The 18,969-nt window shown below is 44.2% G+C and overlaps 1 protein-coding gene across 2 annotated transcripts in view; it reads right to left on the reverse strand.

Moving 5' to 3' along the window:
• ATP2A3 (ATPase sarcoplasmic/endoplasmic reticulum Ca2+ transporting 3) overlaps positions 1–18,969 on the reverse strand; it is a 469,813-nt gene that overhangs the window by 200,846 nt on the left and 249,998 nt on the right. For both annotated transcript variants that reach the window (XM_085649576.1, XM_085649575.1), the window contains exon 7: positions 17,442–17,527. In XM_085649576.1, the coding sequence (XP_085505702.1) occupies positions 17,442–17,527 (86 nt within the window). The remainder of the gene's footprint in view (positions 1–17,441; positions 17,528–18,969) is intronic.

An 18,969-nucleotide genomic window follows, 5' to 3' on the forward strand; every position in this document is an offset into this window, starting at 1 on the left:
CAGGTCTGGATTGTTCACCTTCGGTCCGTATGGACGGAGGGGGTTATTCCCTAATCCCTACAGAGTACTTCCAAATTCCCAATGCCCTGGAACCACGAGAAGTGGGTGGTAGCAAAGAAGTCTCCATCACCCTGCCCTCCAATAATAAAAAGATCATCCATTTAGTTTCTTGGAACATAGCAGGTCTGAGGAAAAAGTTGGCCCTCCCAGAATGGCACAACTTTATTGAAAAATATGACGTATGCATGTTCCAGGAAACATGGAGTTTATCCCCCGTTTTTAAATCGGGATATGTAACCTTTTGGCTACCCGCTCATAGCGGTGATAAGGGCAGACCAGCCGGGGGATTAGATGTATGGATAAAGGTAGAATTAAATTGGAAGGTTTCTGCTCATGATCTGGAAAGTGAGGACATCCAACATCTAACAATCGTAGGTCAGACAAAAGACAGCAGAGTGGAATTATTTAATGTTTATGATAGAGGGATCCAGGGAGATAAAACGTCAAAAACCTTTATGCTCTTAGAGCAGGCCTTAGGTAACTGCCCCCCATCATCTAAATTCCTTGTGGGTGGGGATTTCAATTGTACATTTGAACCCCTAAGCAGGGATGACCTTCTGGGCATAGCGGAGGAGGATGCAAATTGGTCTATCCCTACCTTGTCAATACCTCCAATCAGGAAATAGACAACTAAGGCTCTGCAGATTAATGCTCTTACTGTTGATTTCAAATTAAGAGCATTGAATGGTAGATCATCCTCTGATCGTGATGGGGCCATGACGTTTAATAGACTTAATGGCCCGTCCCGAATAGATTACATTTTACTGGACATCACCATGTGGTGTGACTTAGTGGATATGGAGGTGGTTCCCTCGCAGGACAGTGATCATAACCCACTGAGTCTGAAGTTAGGGTGGAGCAAATTAGAAAGTAGTATTGAGCAACCCCTACCGAGGCGAACAAACGAGGTGGTCCCATATAATGGAAATAGGAGGCTGAAATAGGAGAAGATTAGCTCCGACCCAGAGAAACTGGTTAATATCAGGGCTCATATTGAAGACCTGACTTGTGAATTGACGGGATTAGACCCAGAAACAGGGGATGCTCATGAGTCCCTTCTTCCTCAGATTTATAAAAAGGCTATCGAGGAAGTGGGCAACTATTTTTTAATCTCGAGCTCGAAAAAAATAACCCCCAAACCTAGTAACCCCTGGTACTCTGTAAAGTGCCGGGCTAAAAGACGTGAGTTAACTGTAGCCCTGCGCAAAAAGAATCAACCCCTAATTAGAGTTGCAAGGAAGGAATATGCAAAAGAACAAATACGAGCAAAAAAAGACTGGGAAGAACAGTATTGGCAGGATCTCAAAAGTGCCTCCGAAAGGAAAAATGCCTCATTGTTTTGGGATCTGGTCAACAAGGCTAGACAGGGTAACCAACCTGTACTTGTGAATCATATCACCAGTCAACAATGGTATTCCCATTTTTCAAATATATATGGCGGATTGGAGGCAACCAGATCCTCCCCTTCTGATCCAGCTAGACGGGCTTCTCCCATTATGGCGCCCGTGGAACCGTTCTTGACTTCGGAAGTAGTATTGGCTATAAAACATGTGGTAAATAAAATTCCTTTACCTGGACTGAATTTGATACAGAATCATAATAAAATAGCTCAGTAAAATGAGAGGCAGAATCCGTGATATTAGAGTTTCGGAATGGGCTTTATTCCAATAATCGATTATAATCGGATGCTCCAAGTTCCATCACCACGGGGGTTCAGGAAGTGAAGTACATACTTTATTGACAAGAAGTAACTTTTATAGTACATACATTATAATGAAGCAAATACAGTAGGCGTAACAATTGATAAGGAACTTGACGTGGTACCTGCGTAACCGAGAATGGGTGTAATAAGGAGTAAAAAAGAAACATGATTGGTTATGATGTCATGTATAGGTGGATCTATAAGATAATACTTGGCATAGATGCGCGCGCAGCAGTATGACGTGTAATTGACGTGTAACTAGGGGGTGAAGGGGACTTGACATTAGCTCTACATGTGGAGACGAAAAGTCTGGGGGGTCAGGTCAACCTAATCCCAAATCATATCTAACATCCTATGTTTAAAGAACTATGTTATCCACAAAAGAAGGACTCTCGGACAAAATCTATTCTATACTGACTGTGCGTGCGTGTACAAGCGTCTAAGTGTCTACACTGAATGCGAGGGGGTAGGAATATTCCATGGTGACAGGGCTATGAATTTCTTGCATGGGGACAGAGAAGCCGGGCCTTTTGCTTGGTAACTGGAAGAATGTTTACTTAAACTACTAGGCAGGAATGCATCGGCTGAGGGGGAAGCAGATAATTCGAAGGTGAAATACAGTTCTTGGCAGAGAATAGGCTGATGTCAGGCTTCGTGAGCCGCGCAGAGAATGAGACAAAGTTCATGGTCACAGATGCAGGCTCAGACTGGAGCTTTCAGAGGCAGAAGGCAAAAGGAGTTTGATGACAGAATCAGGGCCTACTTGCCTGGACTGTAAAATGGCATAAGTGAACCATATAAAGCCGGTGGCCTTTCATATTTAGGAATGGAATATCCGGCCTATTCATGGCGGATCTGACAGAGGACATGTTGACGGTGGACGCACATGTATTTGCGTCTTCATAACTGGAACTGGAGGGAACATACATGTACTTGTGACATGCACATAGAACCGTTGGGGTCCAAGATAGGGGACATAACTGACCAGGAAAATCCACATTTCCACATTCCCTCCTTGTCCCCTCCTTGCCCTTCAAGAGATATCAATCTTCATCAATCCATTGATCTGTTCATATAGCATCATTTGTTCTTCTTTCTTCTTCCGTAATCTTGAATGAAATCTTGGTGGTGGAATACACGATGTGGCGCACAGACCACAAATCGCTGGTCCACATTGTAGACATAGACAGCAACTGAATAGTATGAGAAGGCCAATACCTAGGAAGGATAGAACTCTCCATCCCCAGGCTGATATCACACTCCAAAACCAACTGGACCAAGTCCAAGTGCCTGGGTTCTGGTGTATCTGGTTTACAATCTTATGAAGGCGAGTGATGGCTTTATATACAGATGGCGAATTTTCTGGTATGAATACGCAGCAGCTTGATCCGATGACCCTACAAGCTCCGCCCCTATCAGCCAGGATGACGTCAAGGACAAGACGATTTTGAAGCACAACAATCCGCATAGCAGACTGCTCTTCTGTTAAATTGCCTAAGGCGGAAATATTATTATTATTATTATTATTATTATTAGGAGTTTTATATCGCGCACGGTTACCCTTGGGCATCCCAGCGCTTGCATTGGGAACCCGTCCTGGTTTTTCCCTGTGAGATAATCCATACTGGGCATCCCCAAGGTGAAAGCCAGGCATCCCGCCGCGGGGGGGCCGTTGTGGAGATTAAGCAAGCTAGTTGCCCAGAGCTGCCTAGTGTGAACTCATGCTTAGAGTAGGCACCGAAGCGAGAATTATCAAGTCCGTGGACAATTGGGCTCCAGACCCTGCCGCGTCGGGAATCAAACCCTGGTCCCGGGTCTGACCTCTGCTTCAGGGTATGCCTGCTCTAACCAGTGAGCTACACTTCTCCACCAGTCTCATTCACTACTGCTTCAAGGGTTCTGGTTAATCTACGTATCAGCTTACTATTAGTAACAGTACCTATATAGGGAAAGATGCCTTTATTAAAATCTACATACTTGTCCCATGCCGTCTCAGTGTAATCGACAATGGGGAGATCTCTCCGCTTTCTGTTGTGTACTAAATGAATATTTCTGTAATAATCAGGAGGAGCTAGAAAAACAGGTGGCAGAAGGAATGCAATGTAGCAGGTACCATCCCAATCTGGAGGTAGACGCATATATGCAGTCTGACCACATATAAAGTAGGAGTGGCGAGAAGCCTTAAATGAAGATTTGCCTTGATCACTGAATTCTACTATAGTAGTGCATTTACTATGGCCCATATGTATGGAACCAACCTTTCTTACACACAATTCACCCTTTGCTGGGAATACTGACATGGTGGGTAAGACTAGTTCAACTTCGGATACGACATTTAGAATCATGAGATTAGGTGTAAAATTACCTAATCCATATACTTCATTTTCTAGATCAGTTCCTGTTCTTTTGGGGCGACCCTCCTTGTCAGGGTAGCAGACCTTGAGTAAAACTAGGTTCAGGTTTCCCCATATCCAATGATCTTGGTAAACTGCTGTGTCTGAGTCTATGGAATTGATTAAACTAAACCATGCTCCACAGGAGCCATTATGTGTGAATGGATGTGGAAAGAAAGGCAGGACTCCTTCATAATTCTGATAGGGAGGGAGTCGGCCACACACCCAACAATTGGTGGCATTACTAGTCTGATGGGAATGATGTAACATACTAATGAAAGTGTTATTGCGCAGCGCAAGTCTATAAGATAATTCATGCGGAGGTAAGTCACTAAAAGAATGTTCAGCAGTAACATTATAAACATGTCTAGAAATAGGGTAATATATATGCAACAACATACTCGTAATAATTACTAAAAGACTTAATAAAAACAGAATTAATAATGTCCCCATACAGTGGCTACGCAGTGATTTACAATACGCCTGTCGTTTCAACATTTTCCGGGTATTTTCTCTACTCAGGTCCAAGGGATACATGTCAGAGACAATTCAACCGCTTCACCTTGGAGAGGACTTAAACAATCAAATTGCTCGACTGGTTGGGCCTAAGCTTTAGTTTGTAGTTCTCAGAGTCATTCGGTTCAACAAAGGGAAGTTTTGAATCAGTCTGTGAGGGAGTGCAGGGCACAATGTCTATATCCGAGGATAGTCCATGAAATTTCTTGATATGACTTGAATGAATCCAGCCCTTGCGGCCCTCGATCTTCACGGCTGTCCTCGTGGTCAACAGGACCAACTTGGGTGCTTTCCACCTGGGCTCCAGTTGAGTCTTTCGGTCGAAATTCCTCACAAACACAAGATCACCCGGAACAACGTCATGGGGTTTCACCTCAGTGTTGTCGGGAAAGGCTGCAGCTACCTGTGAACGACAAGATTGTAGTGCAGACATCAAGGAAGCCAAGTAATCTGTCAGCATATTACAGTCAATATCAGTTATTTTGCGTGGTATGGGCGTCCCCCACATATTCGGTGGTCTGCCGAAGATCACCTCATACGGGGATAGCCCTGTTCGTGAGTGTGCTACCATTCTCATGTAAAAGAGTGCAACGGGTAACGCTACTACCCAGTCGACACCTTTTTCTCTGCATATTTTGGACATTCTGATTTTCAGGATCTGGTTATGTCTTTCTACGAGACCTGCTGCCTCGGGGTGTCGGACACAGTGGAATTTCCACTGATATCCTAACAGAAGTGAAACGTGTTTCATTAATTCGGATGAGAACGGCTGGCCGTTATCTGAGTGAACAGCACGTGGTAAACCGTATCGTGGGAAGAATTCTCGAACCAACTGTTTGGCAGTAGTCGGGGCAGTGTAATCTGAAACCGGGTATGCCTCTGTCCAACGGGACAGAGCGCAGACAACTACAAGAACATATTTGAATCCTCGACATCGTTCCATCTGGATATAATCCATCTGGAGTACTTCAAAAGGATGATTAGGAGTATGAAATCCACCCTGTTCTACGGGAACGCTTTTTCCTGGGTTAAACTGACAACAGATCATACAGGTACGGACCTTTTGTTTTGCTGCTGCTCGTAAATGTTTATTGAACCAAATGTGTTGAATGCTGTCTAGCATAGCTTTTTCTCCTAGATGTGCTGGACTATGTATAGTGTTAATTATAACTTGGACCATTGAGTCAGGAAGGAACCATACAGACTTTTCCTTCATCATCCATCCTTGGTCCGTTTGGATCCCTCCTAATTCAGTCCATTTCTTTATTTCATCTAGTGTAGCATGTGTCTGTATGTCAATTACGTCAAGAGTAGGATCTTTAACTGTCATGCAATGTGTCGGTGTCGGGACTATTGTCTTTGTCATGTCGGGGGTTTGAGTTTGAGCAGTCTGTTTAGCTGTTTTGTCGGCTAGATCATTGCCTTGGGAAATGATATCAGTAACCTTCGTATGAGCCTTACATTTCATAATTGATATTGCAGTGGGTAGATGTATTGCATCTAATAAGGCATGAATGAGGGGTCCGTGCTGAATGTGGGCACCGTGGGAAGTTAAATAACCTCTCTCTCGCCACAGCACGCCGAAGTCGTGTACAACTCCGAATGCATAACGTGAGTCAGTGTATATGTTGACTTTTTTATTCGTGGCTTGAATACAGGCTTGTGTCAGAGCGATGAGCTCTGCGGCTTGAGCTGACAAAGTATTTATACGATTAGTTTCAATGACTTCAGTATCTGTTGTGACTGCGTAAGCGGCCACTAACTCTCCTGTACTTGTTCTCATGCATGAACCATCTACATACAATGTCAGGTCTGGATCTGACAATGGGACATCGGTTAAGTCTTGTCTGGGTTTCGTCGTTATCGTAATAACTTCAATACAGTCATGGGCTAGTGGGTCTGTTCCGATTACAGGTAAAAGTGTGGCAGGATTCAATGTGTTACAGCGTCTGATTTCTATATGTGGCTGAAACAATGTAAGTTCATACCCCGTAAGTCGTGCTATAGTCAAGTGTTGTGTTTGCGTTCTATTCACAAGAACCTCTACTGCGTGTGGTACTTGAACTGTCAATGGATGTCCTAACACTATAGCATCGCTTTGTCTGATTGCTAAAGCTGTCGCTGCTACTGATTTTAGGCATGCAGGCAAAGCCTGAGCTACGGGATCTAATGTACTGGAAAAATAAGCACATGGTTTGTGTGCTCCTGCTTGTTCCTGTGTGAGTACTGACAAGGCAGTACCTTCGCGTTCTGTAACAAAGAGTGTAAACTGTTTTCTGTAACATGGCGTTGCTAAAACGGGTGCTTGACATAAAGCTTTCTTTAGGCTTTCAAAAGCTTGTGTGTGTTCCTGAGTCCAAGGGAGAACAGTCGGTGTGGCTGCCTCCTGTGTGGTTAACTGAATGAGTGGTTTTGCTAGAAATGCGTACTGAGGGATCCACTGCCTGCAATATGACGTGAGGCCTATGAAAGCTCGTACTTCCTTTTGTGTCTTGGGTATTGGCATGTTAGCTATTAACTGAATGCGGTCAGGTGTAAGCTGCCTTCCCTCCTTGGACAGCGAGTGTCCAAGATAAACAACTCGCTGGACACAGAATTGCAGCTTAGAAGGGGACACCTTGTGCCCCTTTTCGGCTAGAAATTGTAAAACTGTCAGTGACGCTTTCTCACATTCGGGTTCGCTTCTCGCGGTGATCAGCAGATCATCGACATATTGAAGCAGGGCAGTGTTAACTGGCATGTGGATACTGTCAAGTTCTCGTTTCAGTGCTTGGCTATAGATGCTGGGGCTTTCTGTAAATCCTTGAGGTGCGCGTGAGAATTTAAAGCTGCGCCCATTTAAACTGAATCCGAACAAATATTGACTTTCCGGATCTATTGGGACGCTGAAAAAGGCATTCTTGAGATCAATTACAGTAAAGAATGTTGCTTCGGAATCAATAGCTGTCAATAATGACGAGATATCTGGGACCACAGGAAATTGTGGCACAATGCATTTGTTTAACTCGCGCAGATCAATAACCAATCGATATACTGGCGGGGCTGTAGGATCTGTTCGTTTAAGAATCGGAATTATCGGTGAATTACATACATTGGAGTCTGTTTCTACAACTACTCCTTGGGCAATTAGCTCGTCAATGATTTGTAGTAAAGCCACTACAGCATCTGGTGGTAACTTGTATTGTCGCATTCGTGGTAGCACCACTCCTGCCTTGAGTGTGACTCGATATGGTGTAATATTCATGCAACCAACATCAGTAGGGCCTTGTGCCCATAGATGTGTAGGTAAAGTCTGTAATCGGGGATCCATGTCTCTAGATACATAGTGACCTTTAAAATCACGTAAAAACAACCTTACTCCTTCCGGAGAACAACATATTATGGCTCCTAGGGCTTTCAGAGTTTTTATTCCTAGCAAGTTTTCTGGACATGATTTAGTAAGCAATAAATCTGTAGTTCGGGTCAAAGGTCCTATCGTAAGTGGAAGAGGCTGTGATACTTCATTAACAATAGGTTTTCCTGAAAAACCAAGGGAAATATTCTGAGAGCCTGAGAGGGGTGCCCCTGGAACTTCACTACGTTTTATAGTTGTTCGACTTGCCCCTGTATCGAGTAAAAATTTTCTATCTTGACCTAATAATTCACTATGTACATAAGGTCCTTCTTGATCTACAGGAATCTCAATAAGGGGTAAGTCAACTTCCCTCTCTAGGCTAGTTCATGCGTAACGCTGATACTCAGGATATTCATACTGTGCAGTCTGATACATTTGTCGTGTTGTGGTCTGTGTGGCAGCAGCAGGCAACGGTGGTGCAGCTGGCACAAACTGGATTGGCTGTTGTGCGGCTGGCATGGCCTGGGCATGCTGCATAGCTCCTTGTTCATGCTGATCTTGTCTTAGTGGCCGTGATCTTTCTTGTGTTTTACCTATAGAGATATTATGTTTTAGCACTGGACAATCGTGTACATAATGACCTGGCTTTTTACAATAATTGCATGTCCCTTTTACAGGTCCTGCTGAATCGGAATGTGTCATACCCTTTTTATGTCCTTCAGCTGGTACTGTCTGGGAAACTAGCATTTTCATTTTTGTGTCTTTCATGCGTCTGTGTTCATGTTCTTGTTCCTCTCTAATTCTATTGTGATGGTACTGTAACATTTGTAACATTTGTGATGGAGTGTTACCTTGCCAGGTACTCTCGAATTTTAAAACTCTATTCTTCACTGGGGGCAGAGCATTTTCTACTAATTTTGTTACAAACAGATGCGGGTATGATTCGCTACTTGCTTTTATGCCACTATTTATACCAAAACATTTCTCGAATCGGGCATAGTAATCACTAGTGTCTTCGTCTTGCTTCTGTTTACAGGCTGAAATTGTACCCCAATCTTCCTTTTTCGTAGTTAATAAACGTGGCAGTACCTGTACTAGTAAACCTGGTAGTGCTTTAGTTTTATCCCCAAGTCCTGCTCCTGCAGTACGGGCCTTTTCTTCCGCTTCTAATACTGACCATTCTATCTTTTGGTCTCCTACCTCCCACTCTTTTTCCTTGAGTTTCTCATAAATGCCAGCAGGCATCAACACCTTTAATATCGTCATAATGTCGGGATAGGTATACTCTCCCATTAGTAACATGTCTTTAATTTCTCGGTGAAAACCCGCTGGATCTTTGTCATGACTGGGTACCACTTTCTTCATTTGTAACAGTTCTATTTTTGATATGGGCGTATATACAAATACGCGCCTAAACTCGTCGTCCTCGCCTTTTATTGGGTGTACTTCTCGTAAGGGATTCTGTCTATCCATGTGATACGTGGTTCTTTCCTTGCCGGGCAATGAGGCATGCTCTGAGCATACAAAAAGAATATACTGCTTTCTTGACATTAAAATTTCTTTAATTAATTCAGTACCTGGACTTCTCCATTTATTCATAAGCAATTCAGTCAATATGTCAGGTAAGGGACCAGGGTCCGAATGCTGACTCCGATATAGTATAATGAGTTGTTGAATCATATAAATCCCAGCTAACCTCTGTTCATCTGGGGTGAGATTCAAAAATGTGCGTACTACTGTAGCATCACTATATTTTCCGGGACTGTCCACCCAATGGACAGCTGCCCTGGCTAAATCTTGTTCATCCATAGAATCGAGAAAATGATAACCCCTTCGTTCTCGGAGTAGTTTGTCAGCAGTTTGGAACGAATGCTCGTTAGACCTTATATTAATTATAGGTATTTGGAAATTCCTGTTATTATCTGGACATATCGGACGTATTGAGTCAGTATGACATCTAGTCTGATCCCTATTACAAGATCTTCCTCTACCTACATAGGCTATGGTGTCTAACTGTCCTGCGGGTGGTCCTGACCCTTCTTCCTCGCTTTGTTCGAACTCGTCTGTCTGTAATCTCTCTTCGTGTATCCGTTCTATTTCTTTACGGATCTTTCGGCACATGGCTATTATACAGTTTTGCTTATCGTGTCTTCCTTCTGATATATTCTGGCTCCATCTTGTAAGAATATGCATTGCATCCGGGTCTACCCCCGGTCGGTCTTGATTTCTGATCACACAGTTTATGAGGAAACGTAACAGTTCCCCTTGTATCTCTACTTTCTGGTATTCCATAGCTCTGTTAATACATTCTGGATCTCGTCCTGTTTGAACAAAATGATATATTTTATCTAGATGCGTAGTCATTCCTGGTAACTTCGCTAAATATCCTGCGGCTCGTCTGATACGTAATGATGCCAGGATCATTTCGTCCTCTTTACCGATCACCGGGTCATATCTACAATCTATAAGAAGTTCCTTAAGCGCACGTTCACTTACGAATTTGGGTGTACGTGAATGCGCTGACTCTTGAAAAACAAGTTTATTTATTCTAGGTGGCGTAAAAGTATTGGTAGCACCTCCCGTGGCCCCATCTGGGGCGTCGGGTGTGAAAGGATTCGTCGAACGTGACACGGCAACTATAGGTGTGGACACAGCTATGGAAGTACCTGTAGGGACAGATGCGGAAACAGATGTGCTTGCCGGAACTTGTGACTCGATTTGTTGCTGTAAGGATACAGGTGCTGGATCTTGGCGTTGGACCTCCCTGGTATGCGGTCTATGTGGGGCGGAATTAGCATACTCGGGAGCTACGTCATCTAAATATGAGGAAAGAAAAACATCTTCTGCGGTTCTAGGATGCCCCTTAGGATGTACCTTAATTGGAAATAATGGGGGTGGCAAGTCTTTCGGCATCTCTGGAGTAGCCTTAGGTAATCCTTCGGCTAGAAGGGGATACATACCATTCATGAGGGCATTTCTTTGTCTATCTACTTGTTCTGATTTCACTCGGATGCCTTCCTCAATTAATAGATTTTCTTGAACTTTATTTGAACTTTCTTTACTCTTCTCTTCCTGTCTACGTGCTTTCTCTGTACGTCTATGAGATTCTTTACGCCATAACTCAACAGCGTCTTTCTGTGACTGTCTGACTTTCCTTTTCCATAACTCTTCCTCGACTTTCATGATGCATTCTGCATCCCAGGTCCCAGCTGCGGGCCACCTCTGACTTTCTGGTAATCCCTTGGTGTAGTCTACCCATAAATCAAGAAATAATATAGCGTCTAAGCCATGTTTGTGATACATGAAGTGCCCTGGAGTATCCCTAGGAGGAATAGGGACGGCTTCTTCAAGTACCCCTTTCCTAGTAGTGATCTGTCTTAATTTCGAAAAGAGCGGCATATTGACAACTGATCCGATACTTAATCTTGAACACACTTAATACAAAAGCACACTAATGAACAACCATTCATACCACAATATGCAGGACGTTTAACACATTAAACATTAAACATTAAACATTTTTTTAACCTTTAGAATAAGCGACAATGATGATCGTCTGCATAACTAATCACCAAGCATAATTCTTGACAATAACTAGATACTTCGGAATACTTGATATACTGCTAAACAGTACAGATACACTGCTAAAACAGTGCAGACCGGATTTGTGTACCCAAACCCGTCTTGACCGGCACAACCTATGTGCACGTCAGAAATGCCTCCCCAGTAATGGTACTCACCGGGTAGCTTCGGAAACGGAAGGCCTCGGTAACTTGAACTTGAACCGGACTGGACTCGACTCGACTCGTCGGGAACTGGACTTGACTTCGAACTGGTGGGTCTCGGTATACCTCGGATCTTGCTCTCTCAGCTAGGCTCTGGTCGGGATACTTCGCACTTCTCACCGCCTCGTCCGGGTGTTGATTGTAGTCTCAGTCGCCCCCGCTTGACCGGAGGGAGATACAGGAAATCCTGCTGGTACGCGTAATTGTCCGTCCAGCTGTGGCAGGAGACCGGGCCTACAACTCACCGCCGGCGCGTGAGATGAGAAAGTGTCCCTATTCGGGCGCCATCATGTGGTAAATAAAATTCCTTTACCTGGACTGAATTTGATACAGAATCATAATAAAATAGCTCAGTAAAATGAGAGGCAGAATCCGTGATATTAGAGTTTCGGAATGGGCTTTATTCCAATAATCGATTATAATCGGATGCTCCAAGTTCCATCACCACGGGGGTTCAGGAAGTGAAGTACATACTTTATTGACAAGAAGTAACTTTTATAGTACATACATTATAATGAAGCAAATACAGTAGGCGTAACAATTGATAAGGAACTTGACGTGGTACCTGCGTAACCGAGAATGGGTGTAATAAGGAGTAAAAAAGAAACATGATTGGTTATGATGTCATGTATAGGTGGATCTATAAGATAATACTTGGCATAGATGCGCGCGCAGCAGTATGACGTGTAATTGACGTGTAACTAGGGGGTGAAGGGGACTTGACATTAGCTCTACATGTGGAGACGAAAAGTCTGGGGGGTCAGGTCAACCTAATCCCAAATCATATCTAACATCCTATGTTTAAAGAACTATGTTATCCACAAAAGAAGGACTCTCGGACAAAATCTATTCTATACTGACTGTGCGTGCGTGTACAAGCGTCTAAGTGTCTACACTGAATGCGAGGGGGTAGGAATATTCCATGGTGACAGGGCTATGAATTTCTTGCATGGGGACAGAGAAGCCGGGCCTTTTGCTTGGTAACTGGAAGAATGTTTACTTAAACTACTAGGCAGGAATGCATCGGCTGAGGGGGAAGCAGATAATTCGAAGGTGAAATACAGTTCTTGGCAGAGAATAGGCTGATGTCAGGCTTCGTGAGCCGCGCAGAGAATGAGACAAAGTTCATGGTCACAGATGCAGGCTCAGACTGGAGCTTTCAGAGGCAGAAGGCAAAAGGAGTTTGATGACAGAATCAGGGCCTACTTGCCTGGACTGTAAAATGGCATAAGTGAACCATATAAAGCCGGTGGCCTTTCATATTTAGGAATGGAATATCCGGCCTATTCATGGCGGATCTGACAGAGGACATGTTGACGGTGGACGCACATGTATTTGCGTCTTCATAACTGGAACTGGAGGGAACATACATGTACTTGTGACATGCACATAGAACCGTTGGGGTCCAAGATAGGGGACATAACTGACCAGGAAAATCCACATTTCCACAAACACCTGACCCCGAGGAAGGCCGCCGGTCAAGATGGCATACCTGGGGATCTCCTTTTGGAAGATCCCACAACCTGGGCTTCAGTCATTGCATTGATAATGAATTTAATTTCCAGGGGGCACCCCATCCCTGATTCGTGGAGGGGTGCTGAGGTGATCACAGTATATAAAAAGGTGATAGAGATGACCCTGCTAACTACAGACCGATCAGTCTGATTGACGTGATCCAGAAAGTGGTTGGCAGGGTCATCATCTTGAGGGTAGGCGCATGGATGGAGGAGGAACAGGTGCTCTCCCATTTCCAGGCTGGGTTCCGGAAAAAAGTGGGCACGATGGACCAGGTCTTCCGTCTCCTTGCGATCTATTGGAAGTCGGTGACAATTAATCGCGGTAGCCTTTATCTGGCTTTCATAGACCTCAGGATGGCGTTCGACCTGGTCCCTCGAGCAAGGTTGTGGGAAATCCTGGAGAAGATGGGCTTCCCGGTTCCATTGTTGGATTTCATTGTGAGACTCCACGAGGGTAATTATGCGAGGATCAGATGGGGCACTCAGGGACAACTGACGGAGAGGGTGCCCGTGAGGAGAGGAGTTCGCCAGGGATGTGTTATGGCGCCGACTCTATTTTCCCTATTCGTGAATGGTGTGGTGGATTACCTGAGGGAAGAGCCGGCGGATGCACCATCCCTGGCCGGGGAAAAAACCCCTACTCTTCTCTTCGCGGATGATACCATCTTGATCTCGAAAACCCCAGCAGGCCTCCAAAAGCTTTTGAATCGCTTTAGTGAGTTCTGTAAGGACAGGGGTCTCACAATCAATACCTCCAAAACTAAGCTAATGGCCCTCGCACCACCCAAAAGATTTAAGAACTCCCTCATGTTAAATGGTGAACTCTTGGAGATGGTGGATAGTTTTGATTATTTGGGGGTTAGGGTGAATAGCCGGATGACCTGGAAAGACCATCTGGCTAAAATGCTATTAAACTTTAAAAGAGTAGCTGGGGCGGTTTTGCGAGAACATAGGGCGTCTATGAGCAAACCAGTGGCACCTATCCTCGCAATTTATGAAGGACAGGTTTTGCCATCTGCACTCTATGGCTCTGAATTATGGGGGTTTGAGAACATCCCGGAGTTAACCATTTCAGAAAACAAGTTCCTGAGGGATCTTGTAGCATTACCAGTCTCTACCCCATTGATCCCTTTACGTTTAGATATGGGCAGGCGCCCCCTTAAAGAATTAGTGCGCCTTCGCCCTTTACTTTTCTGGGTGCGACTGAGAAGAACTGAAGAGCTCCAAAACTATGCAGCCGCTCTAGATGATCTTATCCTACTCGATAGAGGTAATAGGATTAAGTGGCTGTGTAACCTGAGACAGATGGTTGGCTTTTTGGGTTTGAGTGATCTATGGAGGAGTCAAACCCCTCCTCCCAAGCTAGTTATTAAGAAGCTGTATTGGGATTGGGTGCAGCGGGAGACCTCTAGTAGAGGTACAGGGGGTGCTCTTACTGAGCGATTCCTAGAGTTCAAATGGTCTAGGTTATTTGAACCACTTCTCGATTTTATTGAGAAACCCTTGGATAGATCACTGTATTTAAAAGTTAGGTTTGGGATCCTCCCAGTAAATGCATTCACTTCGGGGTGGAACAACCTATGTGGCTATTCTAAGGCTTGTCCGTGCTGTGCAGCACCTTTAGAATCTGTAGCACACCTTATGTTTGCTTGTCCAGCATACAGGGTGCCGAGGAGGATTTGGTTAAAACCCTTATGTAAACAATTGGGCCTCAGATGCCATGTAATGGCGCTGCGGGTCCTTTGTACTGATACGTCTTCCTCTTTGATGGTATGTGGCGTAGCCAAATTCATTGGAAGAGCCTGGTTGATACGAATAAGGAGACTTAAGTCCCAACTTACCCAACAGGATAGAGGGCTTTTAACAATATAACCCTCCGGGCTGGATTTGATAATATTGGCAATAGACAAATCGGAAAGTGGGTAGTATGATCTTACCACATATCAAGCATATTTGTCTTTTATTATAGTTTTTGTATTATGATATTATATATTCGATTTTATTATTGTAAATGAAATGTATTGATGAGTTTTTTACTCTTTTAAATGTGTTGTAACAGTCAGGATCTCGACATGATTTAATTGTATATTAACTGTGTATTTATGTGCTTTTATGATGTTTTATTCATCGAATAAAGAAATACTGACTGACTGAGAAGGGTGTTCTAGCCAACTCCACAAGTAGGCACTTCTTTGGATTAACCGTCCCAGACCAGTACACATGTTTGCTAACAATGAAATCAATAGATGATGATTGCCGAATGAATGACTGGGAATTTTAGTATGAAAAATGTGGATTGGTCAGAGTGTCGTATCCTATTGAGGACAGCAAAGCGGGATACCCGATGTGTCATTAATCCTTGAGATGCTTAATTCACTAGAGAACCCTCATGGCCAGCAGGGACCAGAGTCTTCCTCACCACAGAACTACCTGAACAATCTATGAAAACCCACCCAATACATTACTTTACAAATAAATTCTTCATTACATTATATGCAGAATGAACACAGAAGTGTTGCCTGGCAGATCATTTTGATGCCCATCGCGATCAGTGTTTAAATGAAGAAACGTAGGAAACTTTCAAACTCAGATAAAATAACCTTTACTCAAATGAATAGATGTCAACTATCTGCTTGAGTCTGGCACATGGACCACTCCAAGCTGGGCCCTAACAGCCACCATGGCCAATCTCTGTGGCAACCACGGCCACCAAAAACTACAAGGACAAGCAACTTTATGATGTGTCATAGTGTCATCATTGAGCCACCAGGAGACTTGTCTCCAGGGGTGGAACAGATGTTTACAGAAAATGAGCTGGGGCATTTACACTTCAGGCAACCCCTGGTAACTGAAACCCTCGTGCTGTGTCCCTACTGCGGACCAGACTTGCACACAGTGAATATACAGAAGGCTAAGGCGCCAAGAGGACCATCTCTCCCCACGGCACCGCAGCTCCAGCCGGTCTTGAAGGGAGCTGGCATGGTCCTGTGGGATGCTCTCCTCTCTGCAGAAGCAGCTCTTATCCAGGATTGCTGCTGTATGAAGACAATGAAAGGATGTGCGCTTGGAACTCCCTTGATTGGCTGAAGGGCCCCGAATAAACAGCATCCTCGGAGCCAGATGAGGGCAGGGTGGAAACTCACATGACCCGACCCCTGAGCATAGCATTAGGCGCTCCTAAACGGGGCCATACGTCACAACAGCAATTTGTTAGACGATTCCTGCTTAAACAGAGTTCATAACGAGAGTTTAAAACTATACTGGTAGTAATTAAGTGGAAATATATAGTACTTCCTGTATGAGTGACGCGACAGCTGTATAAAATGCATCACTCGCTCTTCAGCACAGCTAGAAGAGACACTCCCTTGAAGTGCATATGTGAAATCGATCAAACGGATGATCTCAAATGGTCGAGGATGTTAACTCTAGCGGTGTGGAATTAACCACCGGTCAGCGGTCTTTCTCTCATTCGTTTTGGCCCGTCTGCCTGCCATAATGTCTCTTCAATGGAATATCTCTTATTGTTCAAAGTCACAGACAGTTTCTACTTCCCCTTCATGAGGGAAAGTTCGCAACTGCTTCCCGCAGGGAAATTGCACACAGCTCGGCAGCAGCTGATGCAAGATAAAGGGCTGCAAATCTGCCACAAAAAAAGAAACTATTCGTGGCGTTGAGCAAAGAAAAGCACCCAGCACCGAGGAAAAGCACTACCTGAACGAAAGAAAAACGATCTACATGAAGTGCCATCAACAGGAAAACATGAAAGGTCACTGGTTACAAAAAGGCAGCGCTGCTCTGGAGTATGGTTCAGGACCCAGGCTGAAGAAGGCACAATCATGCACAGCAGCACCATTAGTTTGTATGCCTTTTAAAGCAGCAGTTAAGGGTTCTGCCACTGGAGGGCAGTCATTTCAAGCACGTGCACCCTGGAGATACGAATAGTGGGAGAGAGCCACCGAGTTCAGGGCTCAACTTCAGTGCAGCCTCTCTGCGAACACTGAACTCATCTGAGTGTATTCAGTCCTTACCAAACATATAATCACATTGCTCCATTTTCAATGGAGAGGGCTGTCAAAGCTTTGTATACGGTACCACGCCAAGGCGCGGCTGCCAATGGCCGCTGCATTTACTTACAGAAAAGAGCATGTTCTTCTTGTCCTGGTTCACAGCTCTGGGGTCAGGGATGGGATCCGTGTGTTTAATGACGGAGACAGATTCACCTGCAGAGGCGCAACAAAGACAAAAGCTGTTACTTGTCTTGTCTTGAGTGTCAGTTGATACACATAGGACAATGTACATGACCCCAGCTGCAGAAAGCGACGGAAACTAACAACCATGCACATTATCAAGCGCCAAGAGGCAAAGCAAGTGGTGAATGCTGCAAGGGGCAAAAACTGCACGGCAGGCCATAACATAACTAGTACCACAACGGGAAAGTGTTCTGAAAAAGAGAAAGCACATTTTAGGAAAGGCAAAAAAGTGGTGAAAACTATTCTATTCCAATCAAACAAGAAATAATAGTACATGCTACTTAAGAAAACACCAAAAGCCACACTGAGAGCATCTATAAAGTGTTAGGAAAAGGAAAGATGAGGAGAGGAAACTGATTTTTAAATTTACAGTTTTTTAAAATTTCTTTTTATTCAACAGATGACTATAGATCTTAGTCATAAATCTCAATATCCAGTCACTGATGCCTCAGTCTCCATCAATGGAAACACGAATCCACATTAAGAATCATCTCCAGGGCACTGTTTGACTGATTTGTTGATTGTCATCATTCATAACATTTCTATACCACATACTTTGTTCTTACTTATTTTTTATATTTTTTTACAGCACATACCCTGCCCAAAAATGTTTGATCACTTTAAAATGAAACATGTTTCATTACAGGAGATAAAAAGTTTCAAATAGTTGCTGGTTACGATCATTAGCCACACATGGCACATAGCAACATAGGGATATATGCTTGTTTCGGTCGTCACAAAGACAAGGCCTTACAGATTGGTAGAGGCTGTGGGTGGTGAGGCAGAGGTAGAGCAGTTTGTCTCAATATCTGGGAGGGTGCATTATCATGAGGAGGATGGCTAAGGGGACAACTGGCCAAAATGTCTTTGCAGGAGAGGGGTTTTCAGCTCTGCTTTCAATTTTCGGCAATGAGGTGGTGGCGCATAGTTTCGGGTAAGGAGCTCCATATTCTAGTTACACCACCCGAGAAAGATTTTGCCATGAGTTGTTCCTCTGCAAAGGTTGGAGGCTCTAACATAGCTTCAGCATTTCGCAATAGCCTGGACCTGGTGATTTTTTTTATTGCAACCCATGAACAGTAAGTGGCTGGTGCTCTGTAGTCAATCACTCTTTAGGCCTGGTTGAACAGAGCTTCAGCTTTCGGTCTCAGCTTCATTGAATAGTGCAGTTCAGATGGCCCAGGGGCTCCCACCAAGAGCCCTCAAAATGACTGGGAGATCCCTGGAAGCAGGATTTGTAAATGATTAAATGTAGTCTGGTCGGCAGGCCCCAATAAAGGCTGACTTGTCCTATTTGTGTTAACAGTCAAAGTTTGCTCCCAGGTGTTTGCTGTTGTATCCCGTGTTCCTTTCCCTTTCTTCGGGCTTCACCCAGGTAGATCTCTTTATGTCCTAGCTCGCACTCTGCACAG

The sequence above is a fragment of the Triturus cristatus genome, chromosome 3_2, assembly GCF_964204655.1.
Source record: "Triturus cristatus chromosome 3_2, aTriCri1.1, whole genome shotgun sequence".
NCBI classification, from domain to species: Eukaryota; Metazoa; Chordata; class Amphibia; order Caudata; family Salamandridae; genus Triturus; species Triturus cristatus.